This window comes from Chanos chanos, chromosome 4 (genome assembly GCF_902362185.1).
Source record: "Chanos chanos chromosome 4, fChaCha1.1, whole genome shotgun sequence".
Classification (NCBI taxonomy): Eukaryota; Metazoa; Chordata; class Actinopteri; order Gonorynchiformes; family Chanidae; genus Chanos; species Chanos chanos.
In genome coordinates, this window is record NC_044498.1 from 11,148,708 (window position 1) to 11,166,143 (window position 17,436).

The 17,436-nt window shown below is 38.8% G+C and overlaps 1 protein-coding gene across 2 annotated transcripts; it reads right to left on the reverse strand.

The window, feature by feature from the left end:
- Positions 1-7,309: 7,309 nt before the first annotated feature.
- On the reverse strand, positions 7,310-10,278 carry hlx1 (H2.0-like homeo box 1 (Drosophila)). Of its 2 annotated transcripts, XM_030771379.1 has the most exons (4): positions 9,716-10,278; positions 9,085-9,264; positions 8,679-8,863; positions 7,310-7,999 (listed from the first exon to the last, which is right to left on the reverse strand). In XM_030771379.1, exons 1-4 carry the CDS (start codon positions 10,149-10,151, stop codon positions 7,682-7,684), a joined length of 1,119 nt encoding a protein of 372 aa, XP_030627239.1. In that variant the 5' UTR covers positions 10,152-10,278; the 3' UTR covers positions 7,310-7,681. The 2 variants fall into 2 exon arrangements, with proteins under 2 accessions (XP_030627239.1, XP_030627240.1); XM_030771380.1 differs by lacking the exon at positions 9,085-9,264.
- Positions 10,279-17,436: the final 7,158 nt, after the last annotated feature.

Genomic DNA, 17,436 nt, shown 5'->3' on the forward strand with positions numbered 1-17,436 from the left:
ACATAACACAGACACAGTTACCACAGTAACCACATGGCGTTAACTGCTCCCGTAATGTGTTAATTATTGTGAGGTGAAAGCACAGTTCTGTTTCTGTTTTTTCGAGTTACCTATTCGCAAATAAAATAAAACTTTTCTTGTACATCACATGATCAAATGTGACTTTCTGTGGGGCGTATGACTTGCAGATTTGTCTGCTTTTATGAGCATTTCAAGAGGTTTTTTTTTTTCTTTTTTTTTTTCTTTCAAAACACTGGATAGAAATGTTTGGATCCCTTTTGGAGACGGTTTTGCTGGTAAAACTGGCACAAAATTTTGAAGTTGTTCCCATAAAATGAAGATCAGAGTCTTAAGATGTTCCCTTAAAATAGACCTCACGTTCAGAGACACCAATAAAAGAAATGCAGACATTTTACTGAGGAGCTGACTAACCGTTTTATAACTGATCACCACTCCTCCCCTCCCTTCCCCTCTCCACACCCCCCCCCCCCCCCCCCCCCACCCCTTTTATTCATTTGATATTCATAGCCATAACATTCACGTTCTTTAGTCAGAGCCACGATGGTTAGATTGAAACCATCCATAAATTTAGAGACCATAGTCTGCTCAAGTATAGAAACAGAACTGAATATCATCTTTGCTCCACCTTTGATGACAGTAATTTGCTTCCTTTCCTTTGTTTTTGCATCTCTGCAGGCAGTCTGAATGTGGCTATAATCTCAAGCGCAGAAGTCCGTAAATACGTTCACCATGGAAACAAACATGACATTTGATAAATCTTCTATGGAGGAACATTAAACACTGATTAATAATAAACTGCAACCACTCCTCTCAAATGATGATATGCCACAGAGTCAGTGGGATAACTGCCTCCCAAACATACATGATTTCTAAAATGGTTCATTTATTGCCACATAAAAATGAGGTGGAAGCCTGGGGAGCCTTTAGATTAGCACTAATAACTGTTGGTGATTAGACTTAAGTGTGCACATGCGGTATTACTTCAAAACCAAGCAAGCGATGAAAGGATTCTTAAGTGGTCGGCATCCAGGTGGCAAACTCTCTTAGGATCCCCTTATTCAGAACCATTCCAAGGTCAACTAGGTTCCGTCCAGAGGGGGAAGCTTCTGTGCGGGTGGGTGGAGGTCCCACAACGGAGTTTTCACGAGGAGCCGATGCCCCATCGACTGTGGTCTACCAGGCAGTGCAGCAGTAGGTAACTGGAGCCAAGGTGGAGTGAGAGAGGAAGGGAGGAAACTCAGAGCAAAACCATGAAAAATGTTGAGTATGAAAATGTCTCCTTTGGTTTATGGCTGCACAGACAGGCGTCCAAAAGAAACACATCTTTAAATTTAACTTTAGATGCCTCTAAGTCTTTTTTTTCTCTCTCTCCCTCTCTCTCTCTCTCTCTCTTTCCTCACCCTCTCCCAAACACTGGCAAGGACTTGGTTTTTGAAAAGCAAGGCCAAGTTGCTTGGATACTGCTGCCAGGTTAGAAAAGCATTCAATAATACACCTTTTACAGAATGTGGCAAGAGCTACTGTATAGACAGCTCAGTTTTCAGCCTTGGCCAACACATGAAGGTTGTGCTTTAGATTGAAATTGTTCTTCAAAGTGCAAAAAAATCTTAGAAATGTGTTTGTAGCCCCAAACTCAAACTAAACCATTCATTCTCTGGATTTCAAAACAACTTCAAGTGTTTTGTTCAAAAGTGATATGCTTTATTTACAATCACTTCACGAAACAAAAACAACAAATATGAAGAAAAATGATCCATATAAAAACTGTTGCTACTGATTAGCACTATTGCACTTTTGAACATTATTTCTTCCTGTGCACCGAATGATGAATGCTTTTCATCAATGGCCTCCTTAAAGTTTAGTGCCCTTTTCTCGTTGGATAAAACTCTTCACTGCTTTTTCTGAAGCAGTTCTGTTCAGTGGGAGAAAAGTGAGGATTTATGAGCAGGTCACATAATTTACTATAATGGACCTGTGTGCACTTCTGTTAGGTTTATGATTTTAGCTCAGCATTTGGCTCAGTAGAGATTTATCTAATTTTCCAAATGTCTTTACTAATGGACTAAAAATGTGCGGTATATTGATCACTGACCTGCATACATCAAACTAAAGCATGTTCTCACACAGCACAGTTGTATATTATTACAGTATATAGTATATTATTCATACAGAATGATCATCCAGATTACTTGGTCATATTTGTGCAAAAGAGAATGCCATAGATATTTAAACAAAAGGTACAATAAAAGCAACATAATAAGTAAGAAATTCATTTTCTTCCTTTGAAACGGATTAAAAAAGTACATAGGTCATATTTGACAGTCTGTTGTTTTAACGTTAAAGAGCAATAATATTTGTGCAGTTTGTGGGAGTCATTTCTCAGGAAAGGCCAATTTGTGAGGGAACACTTTGCTTGATCTCGTAAATCAGACACTATATTCAGGATACTGCTGAGGCTGAAGTGATGTGTCTTCAGGTTTTTTTTTTTGTTGTTTTTTTTTTTACACTGTGCTATAGATATGATTTAAATGTGTTCACTTACCTCCGCCTTGGTGGAGCTTGTCCAAGACCTTGGCCACAAGAAGTCTACGTAGAATCACATCAGTGTTTTAGGTTCTCTGCTTCTCCAGGTGTTGGCTACTGCAAAATGCTGCATATTTGTCTTTTTTTGGCTGTTGTGAAATTGTTGGGGCAGCTGCTTAATAAAATTATAATGAACTGGGCCCAGTTTCTTTTAGAATCATTGCTGTCATCGTTAACTGAATTCAGAACTAATATTATTCGCGGAGTGCTCTTAAAATGAGTAATATCGCAGTTGATAGAAGCTCAAAAGAGCTGAGAGAGACTGAAAGAGAATGATGAAAGAAACCGAAGGAACAGAGGAAAGGAACCTTAAAAGAAACCTAGCTCAGAAGAGGGGCCAACATTAGGCCTATCCTCCTTTAACTGGGCGGGTGTGTTCAAGGTTATATGTTATAAGAATTGGTCTAATCATCTTGGCAAAGGGAATTATACAAAAGGACGGATCCAAAGGCAGATAAGCCTGCAGAGACAGGAAAACTATTTCTTCTGTGGAATTTGTCAGGTAGAGTTCTGTTAGAATACACACTCAGTAGCAGCAGGCCCTGTAGACAATTATCTCATCTGCTACTACATATACTAACTTTATAATCCAACATGTTATACAGTTCCCTAATCCAAGTCTGGGAGATGTCCAAGTTCAGCAAGTTGATCCCTACCAAAACATATCTTCACTTCTCAGAGGGTTGGTTTTTTTTTTGTTTTTTTTTTTTGCACTCTTGTGCTATAATTATGTACGTACCATGTCATCTTGGGGTTTTTTTTCGGCGAAAGAATGTAGCCTAAAGCGACGAGGGGGAGTGGGAATGAGTCTAATTTAGTTGTTTCTGCCTGTTTCATGAAAATATGAGTTGTATGTGATTCTTAAGCACCACTGGAATTAGATGAGAAATCCATGTCAGTTTCACAGGCATCCTCACAGCTAATGTCTCAAACTCTCTAGAAAGATCGCAGCCTCTAAGTCAGCTAATCCATGAGCTAATGTGTTTGGAAGCAAAATACACAGCCAAGTGATTTATCTGAAGCAGCCACTTTTTCAAAATGTTTCATTTCTTGGGGGGGAATCTGTTAAGCTGCTTCGCCTTGGCATTGTCCCACCTGGGTCAAAGGGCCATATGAACAGCCCTTTTAATGGTGGAGAGTGGTTGACAATAAATACAGGACCAGATGGACTTTCTCCTATACCGGTCATAAAAGTTCTTTGGACAGTTCACAAATCAAAACCTGCAGTATTTTTTTAAGCACCGAGACTGTTATTGTTATTTCATGTTTGTACATACAAACATAATTCAGAACTTAGAGAGGGATAATATGAGATTTGCGCAGTGGCTAACGCTGCCAATGATTTGCAAGTGCTTCAGAGTTCGTAGCACATAGACTAAATAAATGGTTCGTGTTGGTTAATGCTCAATACAATAGGTTCAGTTCAAATATAAGTCACTATCAATTGTAATTATTAGCACATCTGAGCATTATCTGAGTTTAATGTCTCAAGAATAAACAATATGCTCTTTATCTCCTGTGTCAGAACAGAAACAAACATATTTTGGACATTCTGGCTGTGTTTTGGCGTAAAAAAAAAAAGCTTTCTTCTGCATAAAAAAAAAGAAAGGAACTAGGTATGAATGGAGGAAATGTAAATCCTGAAGTGGATTTCAAGATGTGGTCTTAAGCGGAAAAACTGTAGATCTCGAGAGGTCATCGCTTTTTCCGGAGGAGAGGAAAGTAGACCCCATGGTAGAGCGAGCTTCTGGTGGTCTTTGGTGAAGTCATTCACAATGAAACTGTTTCTGTGGCACAAAATTCCTTTATGGAGGTGTTCTTCATCATTCTCTCTCTCACTCTCTCTCTCTCTGCCCCTCTCTCTCTCTCTGTCTCTGTCTCTCTCTCTCTCTCTCTCTCCCTGTCTCTTTCTTCTGTGGAATTCCTTAGATGGCAACAATCATTTACTCTATCTCCATGATACTACACTAGCTGAAATAAAATAATGGACACAACATAGTTTACTTTGTCTTTTGTAGTTTCTCTTTTCTGTGCATTTAAAAGAATATCACAACATTAATGTGCTGCTCAAATTCTAATAAAATCTACAGGTCAGATGAAATTGACTTGGGGCTACGAATTCACATAAGGAATAATAAAACAATTCTGTTTATATCCCAATGAAGTAGCGAAATCATTGTCATCACGGCCAATACAGGTGTCAAAGTGATATTGATTTACTGAAGTAAATAAGAATTAATTAAGTTGTAATTAATATAGGCTATTAATGAATGATACGTCTAAACTGACGATAGCAGCTGCTGTGATGTGGCAGGAGATATGTAATGGAAATAGCAGAGACAGAAATCATACAGGCATAGCTAGTAGCAGTTGGAGGAAGAGGCTAACAGAACTTGAAATGCATCATTCACACTCAGCATGTTTAATCTGCTTTGGATTTCAGTGTTTATATATAGCTATCCAACCAGTATTTGCCTAGCACTTTCTCTATATATTTATACAAACACTGTTGCCTACTTCAGGCTCCTCTGCCACAAGCCTGTAATTTGATGACAGTCAGGATTTTATTCTTTTTATTTAAGAGAATATTATGGGATGTTCCACATTTATGGATGTCTTTAAAATGTTATTACAGACTCTAATACTCCTCACAGATATTTCTTTTGTGTATGGTATATATATAGGGTATTTCTTTATGATGGAGTAACAGAAGTTAATTGCACAGTGTTCACAAAAGCTATTATCCGTAATGGCTGGTGTCGCTGACAAATCGAATACAGATTTATGATTAAAAAACTCTCACTGAAATCTCACTGTGATTTGTAATAGAAAGGTGAAGTATTTTTTAACAAACAAGAATTAGGAAACGTTTGTTTACAGTGCAGTTATGGTGCAGTATGTGGCGGAAGGCAGACTGCAATATGAGTCAAACGTGTATATGATTTTGTTTAAATAGTTAAATAAAAACCTATCCGAATAATTTTGTCGTTTCAAATGAATTAATGAATTTTACCTTGGATTTCGTCGTTGCTACTTGCACTGCACGCAGTTGACCCCTAAAAACAATTCTCACTATGTTTGATGATCTTCAATAATAATAAGTCTCCCTCGTGAAATTAACCATATTGACACTGCCGTTGTGATCATTCATATAGACAAACACTTGACGTGTTAAGTTTGTGCAGGCTATGCTATTATTGCCGTCATAAACAACAAGATCATAAGGACATGATCTTCATTTTCCGTTCGACAGATGATGGCAAAGACATCCGAGCGCCATAAATGGAGTTCGTTTAGATCTGAGCCTGGATTCATAAAACATACTCATCAGTTTCGTTGCTGATATCTGGAGCCGGAAAATGTATACAAACTATAAATCCAGGCTCTTCGCTCTCTGTTTATTGTTGCACGCCAGATTTCTTCAGACAAACATTCTTCAGAGAAAAAAGGCTTGGAAATACATTAACCTGCCAAAGAGACGGTTTTCCAAGCCAAGAGACGTCCAAATTACAATTTATCAAAAGCTCATGATTTGAATACTCAACATATGGCTTTGAAAAAAAAGTAGCGAAACTTGCAAAGATGGCATCGTTAGCATGTCAGAATGATGCATTCTGTTAGTGTTGCGCTTTGGTCCTCCAATTTCTGCGCGAGCAGCATCATTTGTCCACACTAAACAGTAAGACAACCAAAACATTCAGACTACCTCTCAGCACTATCAGGAAATGTCTAACACTGAGCCATTATGCATGCTTCTGGCAGTCTAACAGTTAAGTTAACAGGCAGACTGCAAAATATTATTGAGTTGTATAAAAAATGCAAGTACGTTCACTGAAACGATTATCACCGAGGGTAGGCGAGTGATATTCTGTAAGATCACAGTCCCGCAGGCCTTGTAGTGGTTTAAAAAAAATTGGAACTTACAGCTTACTTCACATTTATTGGGCCAAATATGTAGCAACGAATTATCATTCACTTCTGTTCATTAAACAAAATATCAACTACCCTTAAATAGTATTGTAGACCGCTCCATCCGAGGCCTAGTCCTTGTCCTACTACAAAAAAACAAACGTTGTTAACGCAGACAAATATGAGGCGGGTTTGGTACGACTAAATATCAGGCAATGCAATTATCAGGCAGCTTTGGCCTCAAAAAATAATTGTCATACAGTACTATATGACAGAGCCGATTTTTTTTTTCCCCTGGGAACGTAGCCTTCCTGTTCTTCATTTCTAAAGTGCACAGCAATGTACACATACCAGTGGTGAGGCAACTTTCTAACTATAGGGATGTCAAACAGTTTCCAGAGTTTACAGTGTGACAGTAATCGGAGTGTCGGAGGTCACTTTGATCTTGACAGGTAAAGCAAGCTTAATGCTACGTGAGAACCAAGTGTGGTGACCACGAATGGCCTGTTTCCACCTTAGTGAAATTTTGTTTTACATCAGATTGTGAGCCCTCATGGCTTCAGTACAATTACGATAAAACTGTTTTATAAAATTGCTACAAATTTGAAATTTTGAGAGCCTAAGTAAAATGTCCACTGGTGTTTTTAACTGCAATGATCCTAAAGTGGACAACGACGACGACACAATAATAATAATAATAATAATAATAATAATAATAATAATAATAATAATGAAAAACAATAACGAGCTGTGGAAATATTTCCACGCTTAATTTCGATCAATGCAATTTGCAATGTCAAGAGTAAGAAATTTTTATTTACATAGTTCAGTGCAAACTCTAATTGAGAAAATATAATGCAATCAAGTTCATCGACTTTTTAAAGGTCTAACTTTAACACTGCGTAAATTATCCGGATGGTTTACAAGTGAAAAAAAAATAAGTGGTTCAGATGAAGATTCACTAGAGAAATACTCTAATTTCCTCTTTTATGATAAAAGTTAGAGAAATCGTACTTCACAAAGATGGAGGAGCAAACACAGGAGTCTATCCAATTATCAGCTGACGCTCTCTCCTTTAAGACGCTTTTTAAATTACAACCTGGCTCTGTGAGATCAATGTGTTTATATTAAATTATTAGTCTTTTGGCTTGTTATATAGGCCGTGAGTTCATAGTGACATCTGCGAGGATGCAGCCGTCTCCGTCAGGGAACTTGTTGATGTCGTGTCCTCCGTGCTTATTGGGAGAGCCCCGGACATAATTACGCTGGTTTTGTTAAGTTCAGAAATGTCCACGTCACTCTTGTCTCCCGGTCCGTCCTCGAATTCGGAATCGCTCGGCTCACTTTCGCACTCAGACTCCTCCGGCTCCTTTTGATCGGCCTCTGACAAATTTTTTTCTGGTTGCTCCTTTTCCTTGTCTTTCTGTGCCTGAGCTTCCTTGGAATGCCTCCATTTCATTCGTCGGTTCTGGAACCACACTTTGACCTGAAGAAGAATGTAGTTTTACGTAACATATTTGTAAAACTGGGAGCTGCCAAAGGAATGAATGAAATAAAGAACTAAATTGTAAAATAAAATCATGAATAAATGATGATAATTATTTCGGTCAGAATGAATACGTGTACGTCTGTGTGTGTCTCTATGTGTGTGTGTTTGTCTGTGTGTGTGTGAGAGACAGAGAGAGAGAGAGAGAGAGGGAGGGGGGGTGTTTAATATTTAGTTAATATTTAGTTTGGTGAGATGAGCGTATAGACCCTATTTGAGTGATCTCTGCAACTGATGGTGTAAAACAGACAAAATAGATGTGATGTCAATGCCCAGCCATTTGAGTGGGATTGTGCTATGAAGAAACACTCGTATGACCCTTTTGTGTTTTCAATAATTCGTTATAATCGACTTTCATTTCCTCTGACTTCTGTAGACCATTTCGCAATCTCTTCAGTTGGCTGTTCTTTTTGCTTGCTTATATTGCTGGGCGTTATCAAGAGTGTACGTTTCCTGTCTTGCATTAGACTACTATGACACACTCATTTGTTGAACAGAATGATACCCGTGCATCAACTAATCAACAAATCTAAGACTTATCACACTTTATTAAACAAAGTGAGCTCTGTTTGCGTAACATTAACAAGTCAATTAGTGAATGAAAAACACGTGGTCACACCTGTGCATCGGTGAGGCCTAACATCGCAGCGAGTTGTTTCCTGTCGGGTTTTGTGACGTACTTCTGGATTTCAAAACGCTTTTCAAGTCCTTTTCTTTGCAGGTTCGAAAACACAGCTCTGGACCAAGATCGCTTTCTCTTGTACGTCTGAGGCATGGTGTCTTTGGTGAGAACTGCATAGGGTCCTGTTTGAGTGAGGCAACAAAGAAAAAGTTCTTTTCAAGTGCAGTCTATGTCTGAGAGTGTACATTTTCAATCATGTTTATGAGCACAGTTACGTTACAGAGGGGCAGCAAATGACAAGTACAGTTATTCACAAAACAACAACAGCTTCACAGAGCGTGCTTTGAAGCATAACACTATATGATCCATCCTAATTTGTTTTTCTTTTATGAGTCTACACTACCTGGAAAGGTATCCTGGAACTGATGCTGCCCTGATTGTCTGGCGGTGCTGCCTATTGAACTCATCATGGAGGACGGGTCGCTCATCCCTGGGTCTATGGATGCGAAGTACTGGCTTGCAGACGGCTGCAAGGAGACATGGACCGCTGACTGACGATTCGAACTAACAATGGACGTGAGATCTGTTACAGGGCGAGAAAGTTTGAGAGATTAATCAACTAAACTAACTTTCCCTCAACAATGTAAAAAGCTATTCAGTTATACCGAACAAGTGAATGTTTACGCAATTTAAAATCTTGATCAACAGCCATTTTTATTTTCCGTGTTTAATTTGAGAAGGATACGTTTGAAAATGAGCCCATTCGCGAGTGTCCCCTTAACTGATTAGGAAAAAATACACATATAATTTTGAATTGTTCTATATGCAATATGTCTATATTGCATATGAATTGTTTAGTTTTAGAAATAGTACTAAGGCTTTTATGGCGGTTTGGTTCGCGCCACATAATTGTCTACATTAGCGTTCCGTAACAAAGCTGAAGTTCACATAAGAACTAATGTGGCATGTTCTCCATGCTAAAACATCGCCAGGACCTAGATCATTTAATGTGCGCATGAAGTCCTTGCGCTTACCTCGTAAAGCCGACGTTTCCTTTGCTTTTGGTTCGAAATCTGTGGATAATATCCGATCGATTCCGAACTTAAGATCCTTGCTTGATGGTGGTGGCGCTGACTGGGAGTTAAGCCCCGTTCTGGACACAGCGGTCAAGTGTATTCCGTGTCTGTGGTACGCAGAGGCAGGGTTCACTCTGGGTCCGAAGACAGACGCCTCCGGGGCCACCGGGGAGGGACGCAGAGGAGATCCTGAAGAATGAACCTGAGACCGGGCTCCCATATGAGCCATAAGTGCTGACGTGCCAGGCATGCCTTCTGGATCCCCAACATGAAGTATATCGGCAATACAAAACGAGGGCTTCTTCATGGTATCCATCGCAAAACCGCCGGAACAATAAGCGGACCAAAGGCTAAAATTAGATGCGTAAAAAGGATTGAGTCCAGTGGTGTACATCCTCGTCACTTGCGTCGACTCTTCTTTATCGACAAATGACACACACGATATCACGAAAAACCTGCATGTAACTGTAACTAATAGCGTATCTGAGAAAGCAGACCTCTTTCTCAACGTGCCAGAAATCTTTCCATCGACTACGAAACTTCAGACAGTAGTCCAAGAAGTTCAACGCAGAAGTTGCTCCTCAAATATTGATTGGCTCTGTTCTGGCCAATAGGAATTGTGCAAAAACTTTTGACACACCCCTGTGAGGGTGCGCAAAGGGGAGTATTGGTTTTGAGAAAAATACACTCGTTTACCCCAATATAAAGTTGATTAACTAAAGAGCCAATCCTGACTTTATTACTATCATTATCGAATTTGTACAGATTAAACGAGATACGTGAATTGATCTGAAGTGATATGAGGTGGTCCTTTTAAATACAATGTTTCGGATAAGGTGTGCGCAAAGGTGCTCCTGGGGGGTCCATGTGTCTGCAGGTTTTTCAGTCAGCCAATTATCAAATCTGTGAAAACCAGGTGAGAAGAATCTATTTTCTATTAATAACTCAATTGTTTAAAGCGACGCAGCTAAAACGAGTGCATACACACAGACCCCCACGATATCGCTGGGAAATCTCTTTTAGTCTTGAAGTTGATTCACAATAAATAATATAAAATTATTATTTTTTCTTAGTTGTTTATAGAAAGTATAAGTTATTTGTTCTTATTTTCGTAGGATGTTAACAGAACTTGAAAAACGAATTCAGCAAGTATTATTTAAAACGGGGCGAACGCTGGCCTACACAAACAGTGTTTTGTAATTAGGTTATGAACTTGGTCGACTACGATCTGGTCTGAGAACCGTCCTCTGAGATAGATTCAGCCTATTTCAGACTAAGTGGTTAACTAAAAGAAATTAACCGTAATTATCCAAACTTTAGATTTTGTGCGCCAGGTGGAAATTTTTAAAAATAAATCAAATGTCGGCCCTCAGAGAGAAAATTAAACAATTCACTCGGCCAAGTGTGCTTAGGAGTTTCTCGATACATGTCATCCTGTTTTAAATGGGCTCTGATTCAAGCTAAATGAGCGGATATGCCTGTTACATTTGTCCCAAAATAGAAAATGCTTTAGTATTTTAGGATATAGCAGAAGTCCCTATTTCCTCCGGTGTTTGGGGGGGGATTTATAATGACTGTTAGCACTTCCTTTTTTCAATATTTGTGCAACTTTATCTCAACCTGCAAGTTGCACGCTGACGCAAATCCGTCCCTGTGCTTATAATAAACAGAGGAAATCTATTCTCCTCAGGAACGAAAACACAATTAACTTCAGAGGCGACACTCCATACATATGTAAAACTTACACAGATGAGTTCCTCTTATCATTGCTCTGCCAGAAATAGGGAGCAGATGGGAAAATATCTATTAGGCTCAAGAAAGGAAACTTTATCATTATTAATTTAATTATTATTATTATTATTATTGTTGTTGTTATTATTATTATTATATTATTATTATCACTCTCATCACCATCATTACTATTGTTGTTGTTTTTGTTGTTTTTGTTGTATTTACAAATTAAACCCATTTAAACACGTCACTGAAATTCGGATTTGAGTCTGAGACAAAAAATTTATGCTTAAAAAAAAAATACGCGCAAAGGAATATACAAGATTCCCACTTACTTTACAACAGATTTTGATAACATCATTCATCCCACTGTAAATTTATACACTGTACACGTGTCTTGATATAGCCTAACGATCCTCAATAAAAAAAAAACTTGAGTAGCATTACTTTGTAGTTCATAGATGATTTGCCCCAAAAGACGTCCAATTGTTGCCTTGTTGTCTCTTCTCTCTGTAGTGTTCATTACGACTGATTCATTACCGGAAAGGTCTATGACCCCGACTGCCTCATATCACGGTGTTTTCGAGTGACACTTTTCCGGTTTAAATTTAGAGATGAAATGTAACGCTTGCCTTCGATCAAGCAGTCAAAACAATCTAGGGAAAGGGATGAGGAAGAAGCGCAACGGGTAGGCACGCACGTTGTTTCAGGTGCTGGGGAGCGCAACATCGAAGCTTTGAAACAGCTGGAGTGTACGACACGTTGGACACATTATTGTCGATGTGAAGTGTGTTAAGAATGCCGGGAGTACAATCACAAAGTCCTATAGTTTGTGAGGTTCAACGAACACAGTATCACGGCGTGCAATATCTGCAACACGGTATCACAACGTCATGATGACACAGATTCACAATGCCACGGTCAAAAAAAAAAAAAAAAAAAAAGGTGTGTGTGTGAGGGGGGGGGGGGGTTGTTCTGGTAACTGACAAATTGTAGTAGACACAAAATATTTTGAACTGTCTGGAACTTCTGGGGAGAATGTGACACTATTACTTAAAAAAAATCCATCATTTGCTCTTTTGTTGGTGGCTGTGGAATATACTGAAGCCGTTTCTGCTCCAGAATCTCCCATAAGACCTCAAGAGCTCCCATAAGAGGCTGGATTTTGGTGACTTAGGTGGCCATGGTATATCTTTATAATGCTCATCAAACTATTTAGTGGCCACACTGTAGATAGAAGCGTTGTCATTCTCAAACCACTACCATTAGCATAGAAATGCTTTATCATATAGGATGAGGGTGATCACTTGCAATGACTTTGCACCCCAAACCATAAAAGAGCCATCAGGACTTTTCAACATGGGAAACAAACATTTCAGCCTGTATGTCTCTTTCATGAAACCTAGCACATGCACATATCTAACCACACATACACTTGTCTGTTTATTGAGAGAAGGGGGAAGGATGAGTCATCTGTCATGACTATTTTGAACTGTCCAGTAAACCACTACCCGCTTTAGTAACCATAGTATCCCTCTCTTTGAAGATCTTCACAGGCTGTTCATGAAACTGACTGCTCATCTAGTGTGACATTTGTAGTCAGCTGATTCAGATGCTGATCTGTTTTGCCTAGTACGTACACACACGCACACACACACGCACACACACACACACGCACGCATGCACACACCATGCACACACACACACACACACACACACAGGCACAGGCACACACACACACACACACGTGCACATGCACATGCACGCTCTCACAGTAATAATGGAAGTTTCATTGTTGTTGCCTTACTGCTTGCACCATGTTCTTACAGGAAAGCCCTTCAAGCTCGGGAAAATTGAATAAGGTCCTTGGCCAATAATTCACTGCATCAAAACTTGGACACAATTAAACAATTTCCATTATTAAACCCACAAATTATGACTCCCCTCTGCTGAGTGGAGATTGAAGCCAGTATTACTATTTCTGGCAGTGTTTGACACAGGAAGGAACTTTCACAGATTTAATGGGACTGGACCATTGTATGCAGCCTTCTGTATGGCTTAGTGCCATTATTTCCACTGAAAAGAGAGTTTGGAAAAGTTTATCTATAGTTAACTGCATTCCTGAAAAGTCATTTGTGAAATTCCTCTATACCATTTGTAATAACAAGTACCTCATATACACATATAAACCACAAACATTGTTTGTGAGGGGTTATTAGAAACACTTTCTCTAATCTGCTTCATAAAGTGCTCTTTGCTATCAAATAGTATCGTTTTAAATTCAAGATAGTGGATATCAACTAGTCTTGTACTGCTTACATTAGCAAATATATTTTAGTGATGCTTGCCGGTTAATTCACAAGCAACAATTCGGCTAAAATCCATTCTAAACATACGGTTGCCAGCAAAGTTGTTGGACCCTTAGTGCAAAAAAAAGCAAAAAAAAGCAAAAAAAAAAAAACACTGCAGCTATATACCCATTCTAACCACCTGAGACTTTGTTTGAAAACATTGCTGTGTGGAAATAAGCATTTTGGTTTCCTTTCGTATGTTACATTGTTTTCTTGTGTGTACCTTGACAGAATTTAGACCACTCCAGATTACAGTGAAAAAGTATACAAATACATTCTATTACTGCTCACAATGCTAGCTGTTCTTACAGTTTGGTTCCCACCACATTGGTAAAGCGCCTAAATTCACAGGAGTTCCAAAACTCCACGGCTACATAGACGTCCCCATACAGTCAGCCCAGCTACAATCGCATCTTGTAGCAGCAATTACTGGTTGCAGCTGAGTGAGCAGTTGACCTGTTGATAACTAAGCTGGGCAGAGTAATCTGTCAAGAGTGCACAAATGTTATTTTCAAAAATCTCACTGGAAAGAAACAATGCTACACAATCTCTCCATGTCTTCAACAACTAAGCAATGCTTTTTTCTATCTTCATTTGTTATGGTAGCATCATCTACTTTCACAGAGTCCTGCGAGACTAGCTGTTATTATTTCTGGATATTTAGAGCCCTCCCTGCTGACATGTTGCTAAGTGGAGCCGTAGATACATGGGATGGAAGCCCCAGCTGCCTGTCATGAGCGACAGGACCCATCACGCAGGAAACATAAAAACTGAAATATCATAATCCTCAGATGACGACCCTGGGAAACTTTGGAAACCTTATGGAATTTTTTTTATATCCCTCACGGCCAAGCAGTCACTATCAAGAGACTTACTCAGTACTCATCCAGCCAGCTCCATGCAGTTCATTTAAGGGCTTTGACGGTGATAATATGGAAACCGTTATCATGCTTGAGAGATAATTGAATTTTTGAATATACTCTTGACAGAATAGAAATGTTTGTGTATTCTGCATCCCAGATGTCTGGAGCTGCTAATATACATCAGCATATCATAACTAGCCTATATCTTTTGTTTAATTAATGTGATAGCTCAAAAACTGGCTGCTTCCAATAATTTATGCTCTTTGAAAAGATGTTTCTCTTCATTGCTTAGATTAGGATGAAAAACGTGCCATATATAAAGAGAGCAAAATGCTTCACTCCAAAGAAAACACTGCATTAATTAAAAACTCGAGTAGTCTCCAAAATGTCTATGGTTTTAGGCATTATTATGCGTACATTACAAGAGTTTATTAGCATGGATGTGAGGGAAACCATTGCACCATATTATCTGAAGGCCGGCTCCTACAGACTCTTGGGAGAAAAATATTTTGCGAACAACTTGTGAGGTGGTCATTGTGAATTAAGTACAAAATTCCGTCTGAAAGAGGATATTCAATGACGAGACATTAAATGGACATTAGAGAGGCAGACTAACCACGTTCTCTTCAGACTAGCCTACTCTTTCGTTTAAACAATCAAAGAGTCTCTTTAATAAAAGTTTGATGGTGCACCACTGTCTGTGCATTAAAACCCACTTTGTTTAGTTAAAAGGAGTCTTGGTCGCTTCTCCGCTCCTTTTGTGTTGTGAAGCCAAGACTCGATAATTACACTTTTGGTCAGTGTACACACGGTTAAATCAAATTCACTGAGCGCCCCGGGTCGCCATGCTAAATACGACCGAGACTAATGGAAACGCGAAAAGGTCATCATAACAAACCATTACTGTTTCTACTCCCAGTGTCCTGGCAATCATCCTGCGAGTGCTAAGTAACTGTGCACTCTGTTTAACTGCACCCAAGTGACAGAGCGGCTTGCATTTGCAAACCCCAGCGCAAAAAAGGAGTCCTTCTGTCCTGATTAGGCCGTGGTCTTTCCTGTGACTGCACGGTGATCGATTGTTCACTTGTTTACTGCATCCCATCGCTGTGAAATAAGCCAGAACCTTCTGGAACATTACACAGATTTCTGACGCGGTACCGGGAGCAAACGCAATTAATTGTCTTGCACAGTGCAGTGGAAACGTTAGGGCAAAAATTAGCCAAACAGCTGGTAAAAACGTAGCATTAGAATACTAGGTCGGAGTCACAAGCTGACAAGATTCTGACAACCGTGACTTAATGAATAACACACTACACCTTCAACACCTGTTTTTTCATTTAAATCTTTTAAATCCTGAGAGCGTGGACGCTGAAGAAAGATAGTAGAATAACGTGGGCCTACATCTTTAAAGAAAATATGCAAATATTAATTGAATGATAGTTCATCCGTTTGGAAGTAACATTCAGTCATTTGCCTTGGATGTAGATAATATTTTAGTCCAAAATTATATTTTATCATATTATTAGCCAGCAAACTAAATTTATGCGTTAACGTTTTTAAGTTCCTATTCAATGCTACTCCTAACCAAAACGGGTGTCAATAACATGAGAAAAAGTAAGGTTAAAGTCCTTAAAATATTAGAAACAATATTTCATTTTCATGTTGTCCATGGGACTGTTATATAGCGCACTTAACAGTCTGATATATGATACAATAAATTACACAATACAACAGCGAACATTATCTTTTTGATTTGTGAAGTCTACAATCAGAGTTAAATCCTTACCATGTCTGGCGTCGTACTGTCCTTTACACTTTTATCTTAAATCAATGACACAGCAAGCATTACCAAACTTCTCTGTTTATATAATATAGATAGAGCCAGCAATATTAATTTCATAGTGTTTATAATACAGGTAGCTTTAAAAGTAATAATTAGCTATTTCAGTGCAAGAGGAAAACACAGAGACAACATTTCACGTAAAACTGTTGTGAGAGACTTCATGCTTTAGGCGTCCTGTGCGCATGAATATGATAAGGACATGATATGTTAGACATTTTGTCAATGATTGATAAGTGGTCTTGATTTAAATTATAAGGAGTGTCCGACGCTGGCCATAAGACTAACGTTTGAGTAAGTCTGTACATCTGCAACTGTAAGGCGCATCATATGAGATCCAAATGAGTTTCATGTCTGGATTTGCCACAAGATAAAGCTGTGGCCACAGAGTTTATTGCCATAATATCTATGTAATAGGATGACGGGTGACCATTAAGTACTAATAAAAAACAAGTTCAAATTCAATATGTCTTTAGAATAGTAGATTCTCACAATAAATTTATTCATATCTGACTGATGCACTAAATGCAATCTAGTGCGACAGCTAACTATGCTGCCACGCTTTTTTCATCTACGCAGTGGGAATGGAAGTTGCAGATAACATAAACGTATTTTAATTATTAAATTGTATTGTGTGATCGAATAAATTATCTTGAATACGAATTTAAGCGATTGTAATCTGTGACCGGCTGTTTTAATAATAAGTGTTATGAACCGTCCAAATATTTGTTTATCATCTATATTTCACCGCAATGAATGGCTTGGTGCCATGTAGGATACACTAAATTTCAAATAACCGCATATCATTTAACAACCAAATGCACTGAGACGCCAGACTTAATGTTCAAACTTTCCACTGTGTCGACATCTAGCGTTGAGACTTGAAGCATAAAC

Coding starts and splice junctions, on each gene's coding strand:
- hlx1 (XM_030771379.1), bottom strand. CDS start 10,151: ATGTACACCACTGGACTCAATCCTTTTTACGCATCTAATTTTAGCCTT. Junction 8,864..9,084: donor GTTCCAGGATACCTTTCCAG/GTAGTGTAGACT, acceptor TCACTCAAACAG/GACCCTATGCAGTTCTCACC. Junction 8,000..8,678: donor TAGGCCTCACCGATGCACAG/GTGTGACCACGT, acceptor ATTCTTCTTCAG/GTCAAAGTGTGGTTCCAGAA.